The sequence below is a fragment of the Corvus hawaiiensis genome, chromosome 7, assembly GCF_020740725.1.
Source record: "Corvus hawaiiensis isolate bCorHaw1 chromosome 7, bCorHaw1.pri.cur, whole genome shotgun sequence".
Lineage (NCBI taxonomy): Eukaryota > Metazoa > Chordata > Aves > Passeriformes > Corvidae > Corvus > Corvus hawaiiensis.
This window is the reverse complement of record NC_063219.1, coordinates 13,128,276-13,152,590: the sequence shown is the minus strand read 5'-3', so window position 1 is coordinate 13,152,590 and position 24,315 is coordinate 13,128,276. Positions and strand designations below refer to the sequence as shown.

At 38.6% G+C, this 24,315-nt stretch overlaps 1 protein-coding gene across 2 annotated transcripts; it reads left to right on the top strand.

Annotated features, from left to right (window-relative positions):
- Positions 1-5: 5 nt before the first annotated feature.
- On the top strand, positions 6-23,668 carry TRAK2 (trafficking kinesin protein 2). Of its 2 annotated transcripts, XM_048309117.1 has the most exons (18): positions 6-364; positions 5,960-6,084; positions 6,172-6,280; positions 7,268-7,462; positions 11,073-11,126; positions 11,907-11,977; positions 12,635-12,751; positions 13,938-14,147; positions 15,857-15,935; positions 17,600-17,730; positions 17,890-17,964; positions 18,585-18,722; positions 19,489-19,568; positions 20,287-20,490; positions 20,626-20,924; positions 21,255-21,530; positions 22,165-22,264; positions 22,799-23,668. In XM_048309117.1, the coding sequence occupies exons 3-18, from the start codon at positions 6,244-6,246 to the stop codon at positions 23,475-23,477; spliced, it is 2,745 nt and encodes a 914-aa protein (XP_048165074.1). In that variant the 5' UTR covers positions 6-364; positions 5,960-6,084; positions 6,172-6,243; the 3' UTR covers positions 23,478-23,668. The 2 variants fall into 2 exon arrangements, with proteins under 2 accessions (XP_048165074.1, XP_048165075.1); XM_048309118.1 differs by lacking the exon at positions 11,073-11,126.
- Positions 23,669-24,315: the final 647 nt, after the last annotated feature.

Below are 24,315 nucleotides of genomic sequence, written 5' to 3'. Positions count from 1 at the left end.
TCCCGGCCCCGCCGAGCCCAGCGGCGCGGGCTGCCCGCACCACGCGGCCCGGCGCATTGTGGGGCTCGTCACTGGCGGCGGCCCGCCGGGGGCTGTAGTTCTGGGCGGGAGCCGAGCGGAAGCCATCGGCGCCCTTCCTCAGTCGCTGCTGTGTTGCATGCGGGGCTGCGGCGGGAAGGAACGGCGCCGGAGGGAGCGCAGCGTGGGGCGGGTAAGCGAGCACTCGGCGCCGGCCCGGCGCTGCTCTGTCGCCTCACGGACGAGCGGCGCGATCTGTCCCTCCCACCCCTTCAGGGGTTAACCCTCCCTCCTCTCGCCCCCGGGGCCGTTCCCCGCCGAGCCGCGGCACCACCCGGGCTGGAAGGTACGGCGGGCCGCGCCGGGCGTGCGGCGGCTTCCCTGCGGCTGGTTGGGGTGGGAGCGCGGGGCCTGAGCGTGAGGCGGCGTCCGGGGCTGGCCCCGCGGTCCCGAGCGGAGAAGGAGTTCCGGCGCCTGTCTGGGTTGGCAGCTGACAGGAGTCTTTTGGCGGTGGTGATGCTGTCATGTAACGTAGTGCTGAGCTCCGTCCATTCAGTGTTAGCGGGGGCGGCAGTGCCCGCAGGCGGTGGCTAGGGTGACCTTCAGCGGCTCGGGGTGCCCGTCACCGAGCGGGCTCTCTGGAGGGTCATGTCACCGCCAGCAGGATGCAGCCCTCGGTGGCATCTTAGTTGTTGTCCTGCTTGCGTATGGAGGATAAGGAAATCTTGGCTTTTATCAACTTCTTAATCACATTGTTACATTTTTATCAGCTGGTTAAACTAGAGTACGAATATCTGTCAGTAAATGTCATTTACTCTGTCGACCATGCTAGTGGAGAAATGTATGTGATGTGGAATGCTCGTATTTTTATTTTTTAATGCAATCTTCAGCTGTTGCATAGGTGCCTATTTCTTGGTTACGTTTCGCAGTTACTGTTGGCTGATTGTGACAGTTTGATGCCGATATTTTATATTCTAATAAATAACTTAAAGCAACATTACAAGGCCACAGTCAATTTTAGGTTTGTTTTCAGGTACTTGTTTTCTTTCAAAAGATGTAGTTCTTAGTAAAAATAGGCAGACTTCTTTTTAATTACACTTCTGACACTGAAGCTAAATTTAAAAAAAAATATTTTCCAATACCTGAAATTTTTCAACTCTGTAGTGGTAGTGTGATTTTTAGAGCTGTATCAGTTTATCGAATTTCTGTTACGAGTATCTGAAAATGTACTTTAAAGAGCGTTGGAAAACCACAGACTTTCCTGGTGGTGATTTGCCTCTAATAGTGGGCTTCCAGAATTATATTGTCCAGTAGGAGTGCTGTCTTTCAGGAATGATAATCATGATTTGTTGATTAGTTTTCCAAGAAGACACAAGCAGAGCATTTTCACAGAGATGGCTACAAAAAAGAAGACATCCTTTTATCTGGTTCGATTGCTAGTGATACTCTGGTGACTGAGTCATATTGATCAGTTTGATTAATTCTAATAAATACAGAATTATAACTTAAAATGCTGAGCACTGGCTGGGGTATAGATCAAGGAACTGAAACTACTTTTTTGGGTGAATTCAGCCATGCATCAACTGAAAGTGTTAGTGATTTCAGTTAAATGTTATTGAAGTTCCCTTCAAGTATACTTTACAGAAAACAAGCTTGAGTTTTAAAAGAAGCCGATTACAACCTTTATAATGAAATATTTGCAGAGATCTCAGCAGAATGAGGCATTAGCAGAACACCTCAAGAGCACTTACAGTATTTTTTATTTTAACTAACAAATAGGCAATTCACAATAGTTCTTGATTCCTCTGAGATCATAACATTACTACGTATGTACGTAATTTCTTCTGAAAAAAGAAAACTTGTGAGAAAAGATGTATACAGATACTAATGTTTTGACTATACATTTACAGAAAAGGTTTAGGAATTAATAAAACTGTGTGTATCTTTAATGTAGGTAGCACTCGTTTCAGATTAAGTTAGACTTCAATTAGGCATTTGCTGTTTTTAGATTGTGTACTAAGGGTGATATCAACAACCTCTAAATATGTAGGATTTAAATAAATTTTAACTATCAAGCTGTGGTATTCAACAGTATGCATGTATACATGTACATAAAGCACATATGCATGTACTTAACAGGTAGTGTTGCCACTTAGGAGAATATGAGTGTGAGCCTGGCTTGGTGTAACTGTAGGATGAGGGAATGTTGTGGCCAGCTTCATGATCCGCTGGTGATTCATCATTCTCCAAGAAGTGTTCTTCAGCGTCCCCTCTGAAGCCTTACCCCCCTCCCAAAATAAAAACAATCCAAAAGATGTGGGGGGTTATTTTTGTTTTCTTAGAGTTTCTTTCTTATACCATTCTATTTATGATTGAAGGTCTGTTGCAGGTTTCTTTATGATTATTACAGTTGTTTTTAGCATTGTATTGGCATACTCTTTTAAAATATTTTTTTCCTTACATGAGATAAGTGCAAGCACTAAGTAGGTTTCTGTAGGGATAGTATTGCCTGAAATAACAGGTGTTAGGCACACAGCAAATGTTAATTGTGATAGGCAAAGTTTGTGTTCGCATAGATTTGTTTTTCAGTAGATAATCCTTTGTCCTTCATCTCCTACTGGATGGTGTTGAAGGATTTGGCCTCCGCTTCTGAGCACTAGTCCCAGGAATGTTTTGGCAGCAATTCAGTGTGGTCATGTTTGCTATAAGAATAGAACTGTTTCATTAACCTTGAAATGCAGAATATGTTGATTGTTATTAGCTGGCTTGACAGCATTCCAATTTTAGTAATGGAAAAAGTATTGTGTTAATGACTTGATATAATTTTTTAAATTGCATACTTACATAGCAGTAAAATTTGGTATCCCAGAATAATGCACTCATTTACTTGGCTTGCTTTTGGAAAATGGATGTTGTCTTGTCTCTCAATCAAGTTAGGATCTTCTTTGTTGTCAAAATTTTGTTTGTGTTACTTGTGGCCTGGTGTCTTGCATCCGGGAATTGTACAGAGGAGGAGACCTAGTTTAGTCTTTCCAAGTGCTTGTGAGGAGTCAGCTGCTCTCAACAAATGGAAAACAGCAGGAATAACAGCATATTTATATTTAAGTTTGGATATTGTCAATACAGATGCCAGTATTTTGCATACATTTTTAACTTTTTGAGCACAAAGAAATAACACGTACATTTTTCTGTGGTTTCCAGTTGTAAAGCAATTCCCTTACCTTTCTCATAATTCAGATTTGAATTAGAGTTCTCTAGTGGTAGAATGTCTTCACAGTTACAGTCTATCTTGAGGTGCCCCAACTCTTTCAGCACCCAAGTGGTAGTTACAAAGACAAGAACAATTTTTTATACTTTATAACTTTTTTATCTTTCTCTAAGACTCTAGTCAGTATTGCTTTTTCAAGTTAATCTTTACTAGGGTCTTCTGACTCACTAAAGGAAAAAGTTATGAAATCTCTTTAGAGCAGCTTGGATTCTCTAGGGCAGATAGACAAGATGTAGGAATAGTTCCCAGTTCTATAAGAAGTGTGCTCTATGTGTGTACCTCAGGTTTTAGCTTACTGTTTGGAGCCAAATGATAGCTGAAATGTTAGACACTCACTGGGGAGTAAAATTTAACCTAGAAAGTAAAGAAATACTAAGACTGAGATAGGTAGGGTAGGTATGTTTGTATGTATATAAAATGTTGTCTGATATTTCCATCTCTCTTGAACCTTCCTTGAAGAAAGCCTCCTGAGAGCACCACCCCTGCATATGGGTTGTTCTCCAATATTTGAATTTCCGTTGTTTTTTTCCATGTTCAGTTAACCTATAAAAGACACAAACATCAATGGGAAATGGGCCTATGAGGGAGTAGGGGGACAAAACTAATAAGATGTAGATCAGAGTAGAATGTATAATATAGTAAACTGACAGTGGAAATATTCTTTATAAATAAAGATTAAAATCAATACCTGGGAAAGTTTTCTGGCTTCTCTTTTGGACATGTCTTTCTGCACGACTTAACAATCTTAATTTCTAGTCCATCTTTTTATAGCATGGTCATATATTTAAAGGGTTGTTGTAAATTTTATGGGTTTTAATTAAATGTGTTTAATTATAGTTGTGACTTGCAGAAGGAATCTGCAGTTAGGAAATAGTTTATAGCTGCAGTGTAGAAGGGTCATGGAGTCACTTTCAGGGTGGTACTGCCCAGTGCTTGAATTTCTACAGAAGGTGCACCACGATACAGGAGACTGAAGCTGTGAGGAGCATTGGAAGTGCAAGCATTAACTTTTATGGTGTTTGCTTCTCTAGTAAACTTCTCAAAGGTTTTGCAAAGAGTTTGCCCTTTCAATTCAATAGCTTGGTGTTGGCCTGGTGCTCTAGAAAACATTTAGCCAAATCACTTTGGTCCTTTTTTTTTTCCCCCTCTTTGGCTGAACTGAGATTGACCTGCAACAAATAGTGTTTCTGCTCTGCACTTAGAAGAGAGATTAAAACCAATCTTGAGAAGCAGCAGCATTCAGTTTTACATTTTTAAAACTCAAAGGAAAAAGATTGAGTTAGAGTTGTGAAGAAACTGTCCTATGCTGCTGAACTTCATCTAGCTGTATAGTGACTCTTTTTATTACAAAATGAAGTCATTTGCATGTGTGGATCTACAGCAATCTTCTTAAATGTCTTTTATTCTGCTGTATTTCTTTTTTTTAGAGAAGGGGGTATGTATAGTTCATGCTTTTCAGCAATCCATTTAAAAAACAGTGTCTAGAAAAAAAATTTAAGAAGTGCTAGAAGCATCTATACATTCAGATAGAAAGTGTTTCTCAAATCTCTTTTCTTTTTTATTAAGTGTTTAATATGGATAGGAATTACAACTGATAAGCAGAGTACATACATAAAGAAATAAATGACAAAACAAGAAGATACTACTTACAAGTATGAGCAGACCTTAATTGAAGAAAGTTTTTTTTTGATCTCCTGCCAAAGTGTACAAGTAGATGAACTGGCAGGCTCCAGGCTTGCTTTAAAAAGCTCCTGCGCTGTCCATTTTGATCTTGTCAAATGAGAGGTTGCTACAGACAGCAAAACAAACCTCTGATTGTTGTACTTGATGATTGGAGATCTTGGGAAAACTGTTAAGAGCAAATTTTAAATTAATGCAAGATTTTAAGAGAATTTTATGTTAACTGAATGCCAGAGGAGGGACACGGAGACTTGTTTTCTTTTTAGTTTTATATCTTTCTGTCATCTAGAACTACTGTTTTATATGGAAGGTGATTAATCAGTCTTGGCAAAGGAAAAGCAGTATTTTTACTTTATTAAACTGTTCTGATAGCTTATCTGAATTAGTCATTGTAGTTTCTGGTTTACCACAATGAGTCCCCGCTGAAGAGAAAACACAGATTTTATAATGATCCACAAAGGAAATTTCTGATAGGTCCAGTTTTTAATTAAGAGCCTCCAAAAGGAAAAGAGACTAAAGCAAACAGTTGTATAAAACTTAAATTTTTAACAATAGAAATGTTAAGGGTGATGTTTTTGAAATCCTGCCTTTAGAATCCATGACTTTAAATAAATGTAGTGGCCTGAAGAAAATCTCTGTTAGTTGGAGCTGCTGTCCATTAGCATAAAAAGGAAGTGCCTCATTTCAGTGAATGACCTGAATACCCTAAATATTATATGAAAGAAGCGGAATAGTACAGACAAAGAGATATTTGACAAAGTCTATGCTTAAGGTGAGATGTTATGTCTGCAGGGAGAAAACATATTTAAATGCTACCTTTCATATGTACTGTGTAAACTGGAAATAAAGTGTTTGCCTCTTTTTTTCTTTAAAGTTAATTATAGTGCAGAGGGGAAATTCAGACTGAAAGAGACAAAGTCACACCAATTTACCTGTCTCCCTTGAAAGAGTGAAATCTGTTAAACTTTGGTATTCTCTTTGTTTTATCTTTAGGTGATGGGTGAGCTGAGAAGCTGGTGAAGCTTAAGTGAAATACTTCTACTGATCAGTAGTAGCCCAGATGAAATAGGCATGTCCTAAGATGGCAGTAGATCTGGAATATGAACCAGCCTACAGAAGTGAGTTGATGCCACATTTGTGAGTCTCTGTGGCTTGATGGCTCTCACTTACTCTGTCTCTAAACCAAAGCCATCTTTTTCCCAAAGCAATGGAGGAATGGTGCCCAGCTTGATTACAGAATGCTCTTTCCAAGGAAGTGAACTGTGAAGGAAGGACTCATGAGTTTGGATCCCAGGGGCCTGGAGAGCATCTGTGGTAAGTTGAAGAATTACTATTACAAGTCCTGAATGTGTCTAACATGATACTAAGCACCAACCTGAAGACAACCTTACATCTCACATTCTTTGTATTGCTTATGTGATATTGTAGAGGAACAAAAACAGTGAGTCCATGTAACTCACTTGTAAAGACAGCGTGCACTGTAAAATACTGTTCATAAAATTCTCATTGTCAATAGTCAACATCGGTGTTTATTCCATTGAAAGATATTGCAGGTAGTCTTCATATTGAGTGGAAATGTTGCAAAGATAATCACTGCATACCTTTAATATTTGAGCAATTTAGTATTAATGTTTCTCTTTTTTTTGCAATAATTGTGAAGAGATTAAGGGACACACACACCCCACAACACAGAAAGAGGTAAACTTCGATTGCAGGGGTTTTAATGTCATGTTTCTCAAAGTGTGATTCTGTAAGGATGATAATGGAGTTTTATATTTGTTCCCTTATTTCAAAGCAGTATTCAGTTGGTTTTACTTACTTTAAGATTGTTTACATCTATGTTCATTATCAAACCAATGCATAAAACAGAAGAACAAGAAAAATGTGAGTTTCCTTCAGAAAAGGGGAAGTGTAACAACTATGATAAAGTCAAAGAAACTGTAGGAAATCAAAAGCTAGTAAAATGTAGGTTTGTGTTTAGCTCAATGAAGAGGAAAAGATGGAAATTGAAACTCATTACTTACATTATATTCAAGAAGTTGGAGGGACACAGAGCATACCAGCTTTTCAGGAAGTTGTGGGGTCAGCTGGGGATGAGGAACTTACAAGTATTGCAGTGTAAATCAAGTGTTGATTCAGTAAGAATTCTGGTATTTTGTCTGATACAGAATAATTATTTTCAAATCTGCCAAAGATTTATTAAGTATTTTATAGTACATAAAATGTATAGTACTGTAGCAACACTATCAAATTTTACATATATTTAATAATGTACTATTACTGGCATTTATTCTCTTTCAGATGGCTGCTCCAGTGAGGACATTCCTGAGGTGGAGTTGGTGAGCATGCTGGAAGAACAGTTGCCAGATTACAAGTTACGAGCAGACTCTCTGTACCTGTATGAAAATCCAGGCTGGATTCAGCCCAAGGCTTGCCATGGCCGTCTGCCGGAGATGGCTTCTCCAGCTCGTGAGGAGGAGTCCTTCCGTTACATGAGTGAGTTGGTATTTTTTTTCCCAAATATTGAAGATAAAAATGTAGGTACAAAGTTAATATTAATATTAGGAAATGGTCAAATCTGGGAAACTTTGGACAGGTGGAAGAAAAGGCTGATACTCAGGAAAAGTGCTTGTAGTTCAGGACTGCAATTCTAATGGCTGATTTAGGATGTCTCATGACTGCCTGATCATCAGATTACACACTGAAGTAAGAGTAGGAACATGTGATAGTGAAAAAGAGGCAGGAACCTACAATTGTGCTAGAAGAGATGTAATATGAAAGGTATGAGTGTGCAGCAACTCTTGTTTTCAGGAATGTTAATGCTGTGGTGGATTTGGTGATGTTACCCTGATGTTTTGTGTCAGTGTTGTTTGTGAGGTGCTGTCAGTGGTTTCTTCTGGAGATAGCAAAGGAATGAATAGCAGATAGGCAGGTACTAGATCAGTGTTGATCACTGCCTTCCAGTTCTGAAAATACTAAGTAACTTACTCTTAAACCTATCAAATGATAAAGAAGAAAATGGACAGCTTCAGTCACATGAAGAAACCTTTAATATGTTGAAAAGCAAACGTATAGAAAGTTGCCAATAGAACTGAACACCTACTTGCCTGTAGTTTCTAAGTGTTTTCATGTGAATGCATTGGAATCACTTCAGAGAAATGGAGAAGTCCTGTTTCCTCCATTTATTGGAACTATTGGAACAAACCACATAGAAGAGGAAACTTGTTATTTATATACAGTCTGTAATGATTACCTCTTCCTTGTACACGCCACCTCTAAAAGGGTTTTTTGTATCATTGTTTGTAGTTTAAGCTTTCTGAGGGTGCATAGCAAAGGAGTAAGAAAGACTGAAACATTGCTTCCCAAGAATGCAGTACTCAACAATTTAGAGTGATCTTGTTATAAACTGAACTTGCAGGCTTTGAACTGTTTTTAACTGTGGAAAGTAATTGGAAAGCCGCTTAATGTTTATTGCTCAGTCTGTTTCTGATAATAAAATTGCAAGCATAAATGATTTTATAGTCGAGTGAATGCTTTTGTAGTTCACTGGAAGCGGTTGTGTAGTTGGTGGGGTGTGTACTTGCCTCTAAGTGTTCATTATAAAGAGGTGGGGTCAGAGTCTATCCGAGATAGATGGAGCTTGACATGAAACGTGGCTCTGCTGGAGATCTCTGCTCGGCACCTCACCTGTGTGACAAAGCACAGGGCTCCGAAGGACCTTCAGTCAGCATGAGCTTGCATTTTCAACCTGCAGGGAGAGGGAGGGGTTTTATCAACTAAGTTTTCATGAAGCCTGTTGTGTATTATTTGGCTGTCAAGGTACTGCAGAAAGTGCTGTCTTCTTATTTCTCCCAGAGGGAGGTTCTTTTCAAATATGGAAGGTGTCTTGTGAAAACAGTAAACTGCTTGTAGGAGTTTTTAAAGCAGTTTTTTAAGCTATAAATGTTTTCTTGTAACAATGACTGAAATTGAATTAAAATATAGCTGTTAGGCATAACATATAAAATGAATTCTTCTATCATTTAAGAACACTTTTGTAACTGCCCAGTCATATAAACTCAAGATAAATATGGTTTATGTTTCTCCTAGAAATTGTTCAGACATCGGTTACACTTGTCATCGTAGTAGCGTTTCTGAGACTAGTAACCCATGGGGACATACTGGGAAGGTCCCAGACAAATACAGATATAAATCAATTTCTAGTTACAATTATTGTTGAATAGCTTGGTAGGTGAAATTTTAATCTTTCTGTTGCCTGGAATTGGGAATAAATGTGACATGAAGTGTAAGATGGGGTTTTAGCTGTGTATCTTCCTCCCCCTATATATGTATGGAAACATTTTTATAACTTTTTCCAAGAGAGAGTGCTTAATATATGGTTTGAGTGAATTTATAGTTGAGAAAAAGCCCAAAACAATGCAACAGTTATTGCACTTGAGCTCCTCCTGTTTTTATGGCTGCTGCTGCTACCTATAAGAAGGTCTGTCCCATGACCAGTTGGGTTCACACTGGCAGTGTTTCCAGTGAGGTGGAAGAATATTTTCTGCTTCAACTGTGCTAGCCTAAGAAGCCCTGAATTACAAAAGATCACTCTTTGGAACTACTTTATATATGTGAATTAAGGGTCATGGCACAACACAATAAGAATTTTAACCAAAATGAAGAGTTGCTTGCAACTTTCACTTGGCAAGGTGAGTATTGCACATGCATATGTTCTCAGGAGAGAATTATAACAAACGGTGTATAGTTTTGATCCTGTACTGGAAGAAAATAACTAAATTTATATAGAGCTAAGTTTTGAAGCTGTTGGTTCTGTGATTTTATTTATCAGAGTAAAGATAATTGCTCTTGATGTTAGGAACTTACCTGCCTGAGTAACCTTGTATGGAATTAGTGTAAATTTTTATTAAAGGTGCTGGATAGAAACTTGAAACTTGAAATCACCTGCTAGGATCAGTTATCACAGGAGAGCTGGCTATAATATTCTGCCTGTAATGGCTGTAACTTAGTTATGTATGTGCAGTGAATTTTCCAAATACTGATAAGCTAGATGAGTTTGGAGTCCCCTCTCAGCAACCCGTATCAGTAACCAAGCAGTACAGTAAAATTGTCCTCCAAATGCATGTTATGTTACTGATAGATATGTATTTTAAATTTAGTGGAGAGTTTCTATTTTTTCCCTGCTTAGAAATACAATTAGTAAATGACAGTGCTGTAAGTTCAAAGCTCCTGTATGCTTAAACAGCATGTGCTGGGTTTTTATGCCTACTGATCTTTTTGATGAAAAGCATTTGGTTTGTTACTTTAATATATTTTTCTTTTAAGCTTTTAGAGAAACAGTAAAAGTTTTCCTTCTGTGTTGTTCTTCCTGTTCTCCTGTCTTTCAAGATTGTACAAAACTTTCTTTTGTTACTAAAATGTGATTTGGTTTTGATTTTAGCATAGCTGCAGTGTTACGCTTTAAAAGGTTAATTGTAGACATTATGTATGTAAAGGATATAGACAGCTTATATAACATATGTAAATAAAGTCAGTGAAGTGCAAAGCTGAAGTGCATGCTATCTCATAGCTATGTGTGCAGTCCTCAGCGAAACAAACAAAGAAAAGAACTGATAATCAATACCACTGTGTATTCAGAGTAAGAATCAGATTTAAACAAGGTAAACGAGTGAAGGAGATCTTGAGATCAAATCCACAGTAATCTCATTTTGCAGTTCAGTGATGATGGAATTAGTTTCAAAACAGGTTAACATAAACCTTCAGCTGAAGCAGATACTTCTGTAATTTTTAAATTTATATTGCTGCCTTCTTCACTTTAATGATCCTGACTTCATAAAGCAAGAATAGCAAATTGCTGTTGAGCTTGGACAAGTACAAACATTCATCACCTGACAGAGAAATGTGTAATTCTGCTCCTGAAGGAAATATTTAAATGGTTTTCTAAAAGGCCTAAGAAAGTTTTAATAGTGAAAAAAGTATGTTTGCACATGCATTTATTTTTTGGTTGTGGTAGATGCATGGCAAAGTCACCTATTTCCTTACATTTTAATTCTTTCTCCTCTTTGTTCTCTTTTTCCCCCATATCTTTCATTATCTGTCACTCTAGCTCTTATTGAACTTCCTTCCTCCTCCTTGGATGGATCTCACAAATTTGCACAAGGTAATTAAGATGCCTTTGTTAGTACCATCTCCTCTTTCTCAGGACATGAACTAGAGCAGACCAGTGCTTTGCAGTTTTAGCACTGCGTTTTGTTCAGACTTGTCACAAATTCTTCATGCTTTGCTTAATTCCTCACTCAGTCCTGTTTTTCAAATCCTACTGTTTCTCAGTTTTTTTAATAGTTTTACAGACTCTTCAAACACTGGAGTTACTTAATCAGTAAGGTAGCATTTACTGCTACATCAAAAATGCAAACATACATTATCTCATTTCTTCTTAATTGTTTCCAAGATGGTCAAGCCCTTAATAAATGCATTTCCATGACTAGTCTCTGGGGTCTCTATTCTTCCTGTGTATAGCTGTCACACAGCCTAGTGGGAATTTTGCTTCAGGGTTAAAGTACGTATTCAACTATATTTGGATGTGCTCCAATATACTCTTCCTCCTCTCCTCAGCAGCCTGGATGTTTCAACTGCTTAGCTGTATTCAGAAAGTTGCTCTTAGGAGATTTTTCTCCTTTTTCTAAATTTGAAGGATGTGTGAGCACCTCAAGTCTTAGTTAATGTTGCTGAAAGGTGTAAATGTTAAATACCTCATTTATCAGTCTCCCAAATGAGTATTGTTTCACATTTCTGAAGTTGAAGATGCATTTGCATAGCCTCTGCTAGCTTCATCAACCAAGTACTGTATTTGTATATAAGCAGCACCCTCTGAGTTTAGCTCTCCCCTTCCCACCATCTTCTTGTCTTTCCTTCAATAAGCATGTTTGTCTCTCTTCAGTTCTTGGCACAGATAATGCAGAACAGAAAGACTACAGTGAAGCTGACATGGTGAAACGTCTGTTAGCTGAGGTATGCTTGTCTCTGTCATGCTGTGTTAATACAGTTGAGGAAGTGCATTTGAGGGAGGGTTTTATTCAGCTGCTGAACATTTTGATTCAGTTATCTTCAAGAGCTGCTTATCAAACAAATGGGTAATGAGAAGCTGCCCATTAGCTTGCACCACCTCAGAAACAAAATTTAACTAAACTGTGGGCACCCATGAAGCCAGTGAGTATAAGAAAGACACGGCTTTCTTCTGATTTCCTGTTGCTCCTCTGCTTCTATGCCTTCACCACTGTTCAAGCTGAGCAGTCTGTTCTGGAGAAAGTGTCACTGGAAAGACCACAGGCCTAAGTAAATGTGGGGTTTTTTGTGTGTGTGTGATTCAACAGAACCCTTTGTACTCAGCACAAAACCCAAAACTGTCCCCAGGTTTGGTGCTTTCCTCTCCTCCTGTTATTGCAAATGGCTGTGGAAGAGAGTATGCAATATCAAAAAACACAGTTATGGATGTGTTCTGGATCCAAGTGATGAGGCATTAATAATTTTCTAACGATGTTGATCCACTTGAGAATGAAGGGGGATCTCAGAGTGATGATGCATTGAGCATTATCTAGGAGAATCTAAAGCTCTGAATTTAAACGTTCTGTGATCAAAAGGAAGCATTTTTTCTCGTTTTGGGAGCAGAAAGATCGGGACCTGGAGCTGGCAGCGCGAATTGGACAAGCCCTCCTTAAGCGAAACCATCTGTTGATGGAACAGAATGAATCACTGGAAGAACAGTTAGGACAAACTCTAGACAGAGTAAGTGGTTGCTTTTCTTTCTTTTTTTAGTTTATTTAAGGGGTTTTTTTCCCATTTTTTTCTCTCTTTTTTTTTTTTCCATTTATGATGGTGGTAAGAGGATTAATAGAAATATGTTATTTCATTGTGAAAGGGGTGATTGGTGCTTTCAGACTGCAGAAGTTTGCTTAGATGTCATTCTCCTAATCATCGTCCAGTCACTTCTTGCAGTCCAGGAATTGAACATGAAGACTACATACTGTAATTACGAGAAATTATGAGAATGTTAGACATCATTAGGTATATCAGACCATCAGTCTGATTTCCCACTGTTAAATTAAGAATAGACTAGTATGAGTCAAAATAAGAGATTGGTATCTGACATGAGCTGCTACATAACAACTTCACAGGTGAGGAAACAGAAAATGAGCTGGTTAATGGGGTACTTACACTAAGAGTAAACAAATTTATAAATAAAATGTAATGAAAAGTGAATTCTGATCAAGATCTTCACTTCGTCTCTTCCTGTAAGCACAAATTCTTGATCTAACCTTTTCTTTGTTTTTCTTTCTTAAAAAAGGAATTAAATAGTTGACAAATAACACTGTGGTCAACAGATGTAGTGTAAGCTACAGTGAAATGGATTCAGCTGTTGTATAAAACAGTATGCTGGTAACAAAGATGTACTCATAATCAGCTGTAGGGCAGCATAAACTTAGGTATTCATATAAAATTGTAGATAGGCAAAATAGAATTTATCTAAATGAGATCTGTCTCTTCTTTTGTTTTTAGTTGTCCTACGATACATGTAATGTGCACACTGGAGGGTACCACTCTATACATGTAAATAGCTGTCTCTCAGTCCTTTTCTCCCAGAACTCAGCAGTTCAGAGTAATGGTCATAATCAAAATTACAGCTAGCATGTTAAAATGAAATCATGTATCAAGGCAGCTGGAAAATGATTTTGCAGTAAACTATTTAAAAAGTAGGTTCTGTTGTTCATTTTTGTGGTGTCTTGAATTTTCAGTCTCACTTGCACTGGTAAAATTATGATCTTACAAACTTCCTGTAAAATAGAGGTGTGAACTCTTCTTAAATCTCATTTTAGACTGGAGCAATGATGTTCTAGAGACTGCATAAATAATACACTATGATATTGTGTATCTAAAGTGTTTTTCACGTGGTGGTGATCTTCACTTGTCCTAGGTTAACCAGCTGCAGCATGAACTGTCAAAGAAGGATGACCTGCTTCGTATTGTTTCCATCGCTTCTGAGGAGAGTGAGACAGATTCCAGCTGTTCCACACCACTGCGTTTCAACGAGTCTTTCAATGTCTCCCATGATCCATTGCAGCTGGATGTCCTGCAGGATAAACTCCGAGAGCTGGAGGAGGAAAACCTGGCTCTGCGATCCAAGGTACAGACCGATGGGCTGTGCTGTGTGTGCTGGGTATGGAATGAACCAGGGTGCTCAAAATCCAGCATCAGAGTTTCTCTTGAAGCACATGGCTATTTTGTGTCAGTGTGTACAAATCATTCCCAAGCACTTTCCCTCTGTGCCCACATCCTTCTGTTTCCTTCATTCCTCGTTGTCTCCAGAGTTCGCTAGTAGTTCGTTCTCAGTGCAATTGTGATATATGAAAAAACATGGGAACATATGTAAGCACTCAGCAAAAGTACTTGGACACATCAGGCCCTCAAGCTTATACAGTTTGTTTTGATATAAATCTGACTGCAGGAGTATTTTGGGAATTCCATTCTGTTGCCATTGTTTTTTCAGAAGATATTTAAGGGTTAATACGCTTCCATTTAAATTATTTTAAAGACACAGTTTTGACTATGTGATTAGTTTCTCTATTTTGACTGATCTCTTGTGTGTGTAAAACTTGAATACAGGCACTGTGCCAATAGAGGATAGATACTAAATGGCCAAACAAAAAGTGGCTATAAAATGGAACCAACAGCAAAAGTTCCAAGAATTGGAGTCTACAGATGCAGTGTCTTTTCTTTGGTAGTGAAGAGTGAAACTCGTAAAATAGGACATTGTTTAAAACTGAGTTCTTCTGTTGCCTTTAAGAAAAAGGGGTGTTGTTTGTTAGAAACATGAGGGGGTTTTATTTTGTGTGTGTGTGGTGGTTTGATTTTTTCTATGTGAGCCTTTCCCAATATGTTTGTTACACCAGTACCAGACTAGATTCCTTTAATGTCAACAAAATACACTTCTGCCCTTGTTTTGTCTCCAAAACCAAGACCAAATGGATACGTTAGTAGTGCTGTAGGATAAGAAAGAGAAGATCAGATTGCCTTTATTTTGCTCCTAAGCCTGTATATGATTGCACAGGTTTACAGACCAGCCAGAGGTTAATCATTCTGTGATATAACATAACCTTCAGTGACTTGATATAGCCTCAATTACAATGAGCCTCTATTTACTTTTTTATTTATTTTCATTTGGCAGCACTGTGTAAAGAAGTGTATTTGCCTGCACTTGTGTAAATGTACCACTGTTTGCTGGGATAATCTTTAAAACCACTTGCTGAGTTTTACAGTGTGAGTCTCTTACTGGCAAACAGTCCTGAGTATAGAAGACTTGTCTGTGCTAAATTTAATGTTATCATCCTCACAATCAAAAGGGAAGTAGGAATCTAGAGTGCTTCGTATTTTTTAGGTATGTTGTGATACTCAGTCTCTGACCCAGAAAATTTATTCTAAATAGGCTAGTTGGAAGTACGGAGAAAAGCTGTTCTACCAAGAGCTTTTCAGTGCCATAAGAGAGCTGGCTAACAGCAGTCAGTTTTCAAGATTTTTTTTATTTAAAGTTTTTTGAAGCAAATTTAATTGCTTATTTCTGATTTCTGTCTTGGTTCACTTTCCCTACCAAGTTACATCTTTTTGCAACAATTTTTGATTAGAGCCAAGAGATCAGGCTTTGTTCATGTGTCTGTGTATCTTTCACTCGAGGCACCTGTAAAATTCTGGGAAACGGGTTATGGTGGAAAACACAGTTGCATAGAGTTTTTAAAGAGAGAGGGGAGATTCTTCAGTTGCAAGAATTTTAGAAATAAAAATTCATAGCATTATAGATAAGCTGAAATTGTTATTGATAAACAAATAATTTTCTTGAAGGCTTGCCACCTGAAGTCAGAAACCATTACATATGAAGAGAAGGAACAGCAGCTGGTCAATGACTGTGTCAAAGAACTCCGTGAGTATCCAGGCTGTATTTTGCAATAGCAGAATGGTAGGTGAAATACCTAGTCCCTGCACCTTCTTAGTTAACCCTGAATCCAAAAACGAGCTTCAATAATGTATGCCAATCATTGAAGTCTTGCCCTTTGCCCAAGTGTAAGGTTGTTTCTGTATTTCATCAAGTTTCACTCTGGCATTCAAATTCAGCTCTGTGTGTCATGCTTAGAAGGGGAAAACGAACACAAAAGATGATGTCCATGAACTTCCTAAACTGAAGCCTGCAGACACTAGAAAATCAACAAAGTATTCTTCTTGTGTATTCAGCACACTTGACACTGAAATGTATTGGTGTATAGACTTTTAACTATGAACACGTTAGTTTTAAAATAGATGTTATGAAGCAAAGCATTTAAATTAGCAAGCAGCTTAATTTGTCTAGAGGAGTTGTTTGTATTTGCTTTGGGGACTGCTTATTTGCAAAGAATTGCAGCTACTCTTACATAAATGCATGCTAAGTATTCTGAAACAATAAAGAACAATACTTTTTTATCTGTAGTCATTTGATGTGTACTACTTCCTTTGTGCATAATAACCTTAAATTGTATTTAAGATTATTTTTTTCTATACAACCACCATAAAGAAGACTGGATTGCTGCTTTATTTTTCTTGTTACAGATGACCATAAAGTACTATGAATTGATACTTAGTTGGTTAATTTACTCTGATCCCGTTGAGAAAATATGCATGTTTTGCAAATAGGAGTTAGTTCAAATATGCTCTCCTATTTTCCTTCAGTGAGAATGTCTGTGAGTTCACTTTTTTATTCAATTCTACAGCACGTGTAGGCATGCTAGGTAATTTAGACTCCCAGAAAGAATCTTCTCCTAGAGCTGTGTTGCCTACAGCTTTAAAATTTGCATTTTCAGGAAAAGGTATCTGACTGAGCTTAAATGCTCACAGGCCCATAAACAGGGCCTTGTTCTGCAGTAAATGTGTGAGGTACAACAAGCACTAAAGTTGTAGTGTGACCTTTATGCAAGGTTGATCAGAATTTCTTACGACTTTGCAATGCTTTCATGGCAAGTGTACAAACAAGGGTAACTGCATAAAAATATTTCAGCTCTTTGAGTTGTTTTGTCCTCTCACTTCGTGAAGTGCTTGCTAAAAGAAAAAAAAAGAAACAGGAAATTGTATTCAGTGAATCTTTGGGGGATAGATAATGACCAGGATCAAGAGCGTATGTTACACTTGACAAGGTTTGACAAAATGCCTTTCCTTACAATAGTAGTTAATAACAAGATTAATTCAGAACCAGACTTTTCTAGCATATTCCAAGTCTGACCTTGGTCACGAGCCATTATGTCATTTGAAATAGTTTTATTGTAGTCATTTCACATACTGGTGATACGTATTTCAGATTCTGCAAGCTTAGTTCTTAATATGTTGCACGTGCATTTGAAGTTAACTCTTCCTCCTCCTCCTCCCCACTGTTAATCTTTTCCTTATGGATGTTCTAAGGCACCTACTTTTATGTATTATGAATTTATTTCCTAAGAGTATTGGTCATTTTGCAGATTGTTGTTGACTTTCACTCATCCTTTCTGCGGTTTGTGTTTGGTTTGGGGTTATTTTTTGTGTAATGGGAGAAGGTCTCAACTAAGTTCCTTTTGTGTTTTGTAGGGCAAACAAATGCTGAGATTTCCAGGATAACAGAGGAGTTGTCAGAGAAGAGTGAGGAGGTGATTCGCTACCAGGAAGAGATCTCATCCCTTTTGTCCCAGATTGTTGATCTTCAACATAAAGTCAAAGAAGTAAGGGAATGCTGATAAAGTGCCCATGTCTGTGCAGGTGTCTGTACAAGCCAGGGGGTTGCACTGCAAGAGCGTGGCTGTTCCAGGAAAGTCTGGCAGGGGATCAATCTCTTGGGGAAGTCAGCTGAGAAAATGATGAGCACCTTTTTGTGCTTTCAGAATGTGATTGAGAAGGAGGAGCTGAAACTTCACTTACAAGCCTCCAAAGATGCTCAGAGACAACTGACAGCAGAGGTACTTATGGCTTCTATGTATATACATTTAGATAAATGTTTGGGATAGAATACAGGAGAAAGAAAACAAAGAAAGAATGGGAACTACTGCTTTTTAATTCTGTAGGATTTTTAATCTTTCATTGTGTTTGAAGTCATATGATTGGAGGAAAAGAATAATTACTTTAACCTGCACAAATATTTTTGTAGTTCACAGGAGTATGAAAGGCAAGGAGCATGTTTCAAATAGGGAGGTCTTACTATTCTTAGTAGTTAGGAGAAAAAGCCTGCTTTAGTGTGAATATTACTGATTATATCAACAGTACTGTGGCTCATTAGATTTTAAGACAGTTCTCTTTTTTTGCTTCTTTTGCATCAGTAGTCAGTGTATTTGCAGGTTTTCAATGTATTTTCCTTTGAATTTTGTCATACTTTTTCCTCTTTCAAATCGTCACGCTTTGTCACTAAAACCGCTACAGGTGCTGTGCAGACTGTTGCCCATTCCAGCTGTGGGCATGTGCCCTGCAGTTGAAGGAATCTTACACTGTTGAATCAGCCATTACACGTTACTGTAGGAGTTCATTCAGTTTCACTCTGTCTTCTCTCTGAAAAGATCATGTGATGGCCTCTCTTCCCTTTCAGCTCCATGAGTTGCAAGATCGGAATGCAGAGTGTCTGGGGATGTTGCACGAGTCCCAGGAAGAAGTGAAGTTGCTGCGCAGCAGAGCCAGCTCTGTCGCTTGTCTCTGCCACCCGCAGTCGCGTGGAGCATTTCCTGTGGTAACAAACACCTCTAGAGTGGCACACACCAGCTGGCACATGCAGCTGTGGCAGTGTGCAGCTCTAGGAGCACAATGGCCTTTGCAGGAGCTGCAGCCAGAACTACTTTGTAGTAGGCAAAGGAGCTGATCTGTTGGTTTTTCAATTCTTCAATGTGTACACTTGTGAGAAACTTAGGAAATTAGTTAGGAAACTAACTGTTCACTTGACATGTTGTGACACTGCAATTATTTTCCTTTTTATATGCCTTTTCTGTTTTAATCAGGGAATTGGCATGTTCTACAGCTTATGCTCAGTTGTGCTAGTGTATTGTGTGATGTTGGTGTGAATTTTGTGACTCGACAGTGTTTCTTTAAGAAACATAGCATCTCACATACTCAAAATATCTGGGAATTCATCAGGTTTTGGTTGGTTGCTCTGTGTGTACAGAATCACTTGTGTATGTGCTTGGCCTTGTAAGAAGTGCTCTTAAAATTGTAGCTTAACTGAAGCAACCAACATACAGAGTACATAAAGAAATACAAATTTAAAGCAGATGTTGCTAATGAAAAATGAACCCACGCTGGTTGCACATGGCTGTAGTTATGGTGGAAAACTGTCCCATGTACCCTTCCTATGGAGGCCAAAGGGTTTGTCCAAAGCATACTGATACTGGGCAAACAAATGCAGGATGTTAAGTTACTTTTACAGATATTTTCTGCTAAAATTGGTAGAAGGAAGACTTGAATCTAACTTGTCAACTCTTATGGTTTCCATTTTTCTGTAGGATTCCCTTGCAGCAGAAATTGAGGGGACAATGCGGAAGGAATTGAGTCAGGGTGATGAATCTGTTCTCTCCAAGCAAAAGTATGTTTTCAGATCTCTATGTGCTGTTTTGATATTTATCCATAGACTTGTATTATTGAGGTGAAAATATATTGAGGTGAAACTGATTTCTGGAACTCTATAAATGCATATATTCCCTCTGTAATGTTTTCACTGTAAATAAAAAAAGGTTTGTAGTATTTGGTAATCTTTTCAATTTTGAAACCTGCTATGCTTATTTGATTCTGTGAAGAAGGTGGGAATTTTTTGAAGGATGTTATTTTGTTCTTTAATTTGTGAGATTTTTTGATCCAAATTCTCTGATGCACAGGACTAGTTTTATCCCCTTTAATGCTTATAGAAAAATTGCTGGACAAATGACCTTATAGCTGAAAGACTCATAACAATTTTCAAAACCCCGAAGACCTGTTCCTGGATCTCATAATTCTGAGCAAGAAGTAATAAACTAAATATATGTTTCTTTAAGCATATACAAATTAAATAAATAAAATATACACTTCTGAATAGTCTAAAGCAGTTATCAGTAGAGATTCAGGTCTTTCAGGTAAAGAAGTGGTAATTCTGATACTTAATAGAGTAGTTCTCCTGAAGACATGAGTGTCTTAGGCAATCACATTTTTCTGAACATCTATTTAGTAAGGTCTCCGCAGACTTTTCAAAGTTTGTTTTTCAGAGATTTTTCTTGACTTTATCTTTTTTGCTTCTGAAAACCACATTTGTTTGTTTGTCTTTTCCGCAGGGGTCAACAGAAACGAGTGTTTGACACTGTCAAGGTTGCCAATATCATTCGTGGCCGCTCCCCTTCCTTTCCTGCCCCGTTGCCAATCCCTGGATCTAATTGCTCAAGTGCTGTTATGACAGCAAAGCCCTTCCAGTCTGGACTGCACCACTTGGAAAGCCACACACAGATGACTCTGGGGAGCAGCTCTGAGAAGAATTTGAAGTAGGAGCACAGCCTGTTACCTTCTTCTGAGAAGAACTGATTCAAAACGAAATCCAGACTGGACTTCTGCTGTGTAAGAGAGATATAGTTAATTAAATGGTCTTAGTATCTGTTATTATTTGTTATTTTTCACAGAGATGCTCACAGTCCTGGCCAGCCGGGAACCCCTGGAGACAATGACCTGGTCACAGCTCTGCACAGGCTCTCCCTCCGTCGTCAGAACTACCTGAGTGAGAAGCAGTTCTTCGAGGAGGAGTGGGACCGAAAAATGCATTTACTGGCTGAGCAGAAAGAAGAGGCTAGTGGCTTCAGTACACCAACAGAAAGCTCTTTTTCGCCAAGTACAAACTCAGAATTCACGGATCTCTCTTCCAGCTCTAGTAATCTCCGTGTCCTCCTACCAGAGAAGTTGCAAATTGTCAAACCCATTGAAGGTAAGAGGATGATCTTCCTTCTCTCATTAGCAAAAAAGGCTTTTAGATTTGCCAGCTAAATCATTGTGTGTATAGCTAGGTACGATGTGTAGTAACAGGAGGCGGTAGTATTTGGTAGGTTCCATGCCAGCGAGCTTGTCAGCATCACTTTCTAATTGGCTTTCTTAGAGGGTGCTAAGAGTTAGGCTGCTTCTTGGCATTGCCATCCAGTGGATGTGTGGATCACAGTGTGGGTACCAGCCAGCTGCAGTTGCTTTGCTCATGAATTCTTGTAACTTGATACAGTAGTAGGTAATGGCTCTCTGAATCTCTTCTCTTTCGTCACACCAGGATCTCAGACCCTTTTTCATTGGCAGCAGCTTGCTCGACCCAACCTAGGCACCATTCTTGACCCAAGACCAGGTGTTGTTACTAAAGGCTTTACCCCTCTGTCTGATGACACTGTGCACCACATCTCTGACCTGGAGGAAGATGATGAGGAAGAGGGTGAAGGAGGTATAACATTTCAAGCACAACAATCCTTCCCAGAGGAGAAATGTACATTGGCAAAGCCAGTGGCAGGCATTTTCCTGCCCCCTATTACTTCAGCATCAGTACCACTCACCGGTAAGATGCATGGTTAGTGTGATTCTATTTAGCAGTGTCCTTTCCTCTATGGAAAGTATTTGACTTTGTGATGTGGATACAAAAATGCTGCTAGCAAGGATTTTCTTGCTATTTTCTAAGTCCGTGAGAGACTTTTCTCTCTCACAGAAGAGGTAGCAGTTATGTAAACAACCAAACACCCGCAGCCTTGAAAAGTCTTGTTTATGGTACAGTAGAAAAATATTTTGACAATGGATGTTTTAGGATTTTAGCCACCCAAGGGGTGGCTGATCCTTTGTCCAATTAAACTATGAAGAAAAAAGTCTATAAAATAGTTTGTAAAATAATTAAATAAATCAATCTTGCTGCGCAATTCCTGCCTGCTGGATCCTCTCTCCTCCTCCCTATGGCTGCGGGACACGGTGATATACCTTAGGGCATTTTTTATTTTTTAATAGTGTGATAATGCTGGTTTTGCTGTCTTTGTTCTTTACTTCAAAAAAATGGACTCAAAATAATTATCAGTGATAATAACAGTCTTAAACTTTGATTCAAAAGTTTTTGTTTGTCTTTATTTTTTTTTGTATTTATTTATCTTTCGTTTTTGTATGTCTTTATTTTTACCCTCAATGGATGTAAATTCTTCACATTTCAGCCTCAAATCCAGGGAAGTGTCTATCTTCAACAAATTCCACGTTCACCTTCACTACCTGTAGGATCCTTCACCCATCTGATGTCACTCAAGTTACTCCCAGGTATGAGGACTGCTGCCATCCTAAATGTTGCTGCATAGGATTAAACCTTCTTTCTGGCTTTTGATATATGGACCAGTTTTAAAAAATACTAAGGCAGTTAGGCAACATGTAGAATGTTATTAATAAAAATAGTTGTAATTACAAAGGGAAGCTTGGAATTCTCTGGAGTGAGAGTTAAAACAGGTTAAGGTAACTTGAAGCAAATTTTAACTCTTAAATAGCAGATGCCTTGTATCATATATCTATTGTGGGAAAAAAGATTTTGTGATTATTTTCTTGATTCTATTTTAAGATTTTTTTAAAACTAACTGGACATCAGTATGCTATCTAATTGAGTATAGGTGATCACAGAAGGTAAATTCATTGGTACTTTGCAGAACAGTAATTCTGAGTCTACTGAAGCTGAAACTGTCATAGCTTATAGCAATAGTTTAGTTTTTCTTGAGTCTTCTGTATACTAAAAGGCAAATGCAGAGCAGGTATAAAAATGTCTAATGTGTGCATATTCTCTATTTCATTTTTATTTTATTTCAGCTCTGTGGGTGCTCCATTTTTATTGGGAAATACTGGCAGCAGTACTGGAAAGCCAGTAATGAGCACTCCAGCCATTCCTTACAGACTAAGTATTGGAGAATTTCTCACTAACAGAAGAGACTCAACTACTACTTTCAGCAGCACAAGCAGCCTGGCTAAACTTTTGCAAGAACGAGGCATCTCTGCCAAGGTTTACGACAGTCCCATATTAGAAAAACTGCCTTTGCTACAGCCCCCTCGAACTCTTCCCATTCCTTCTACTCCACCAAATTCTCCTTCACATTCACCTTGTCCTTCCCCTCCACTGTTTGAGCCTCGAGTGCATCACTCAGAAAATTTCCTGGCTTCTCGACCAGCAGAAACGTTCTTGCAAGAAATGTATGGCCTAAAGCCCTCCCGTAATGTCCCGGACGTAGGCCAGCTGAAGATGAACCTCGTGGACAGACTGAAGAGGCTGGGCATTGCCAGGGTGATCAAGCCCCCTGAAACACAGGACCATGGGAAGAATCAGGGGCCAGAGGTTAGCTTGCAGAGGCAGGACTCAGCTGGGTTTTTAAATGCAGGTAGCAGCTTAATGGCAGGACTGAGAAGAAACCAGAGTCTTCCAGCCATGATTGGAGCACTGGGAGCTCCAGTTTGCACACAGTCATCAAAAATGGATATACTAAAGGAAGACTAAGTGGCCTGAAAGGTGTTTTGACTTGGAGCACAGTAAATAATTTGAGGGATGAACATCCAGTACAGGCATTGTTAGATGTGTTACAGAAGAGTTGGAGAAGGCATGTGCATGTTAAAATGTGGGAGAGACAAGTGTTGGGACCAAGGAGCAAAGGAACATTGCTTGGGTTTGAGGAAGAAGGTTTTTGTGGGAGATAGAAAGGTAAAACCAAAGCTTAATTTCAAGACCCCCTTCAGCATCTGTCTTAACTTAATCAGAAGTGAAGACTATTGTAGACATTTTCAGTGTTTTAACCCTTTAACCTGTATGTGTAGGTATTCTGGTTTTTTCCACCATACACCCATAGTATTTACTAGTTGTTTGCAGTCAGGCTATGTCATTTAAATATAATATTAAAATAACAGTCAGTCTGACCAGCATTAGCAGCCCAAGTTCCATTCTGTAGCAAACAAATATGAAGACTTGGATTTTTTTTTATTCTTTAATTTTCCATTTCAGAAACTGTGCTCTTTTGCACTCCTCCTCACTTTGAGAAGCGGGAGAGAGAACCTTTAGCTCTGTGTAAGAAAGTAATACTTCAGTTTACAAACACAGGATTTATATTTTGAAAGAATGTAGTTGTGTTAGTGAGGTATTAAGAGAAGTAAATTTCTTTCCAGAGCTTCTGAATGAACTACACAGAGAAATGTGCAATGAATAAGAATTAAGAAGCAGGAAAGTGTGTATTGGGGTGAAAACTTGAAGTTAAGAAATCTTTCCAAATTGCAGTGTGCTTCTATTTAAATGAGGTTTTTTTTGTGCACACACACATACACACACAAATATCTCGGGCACATTT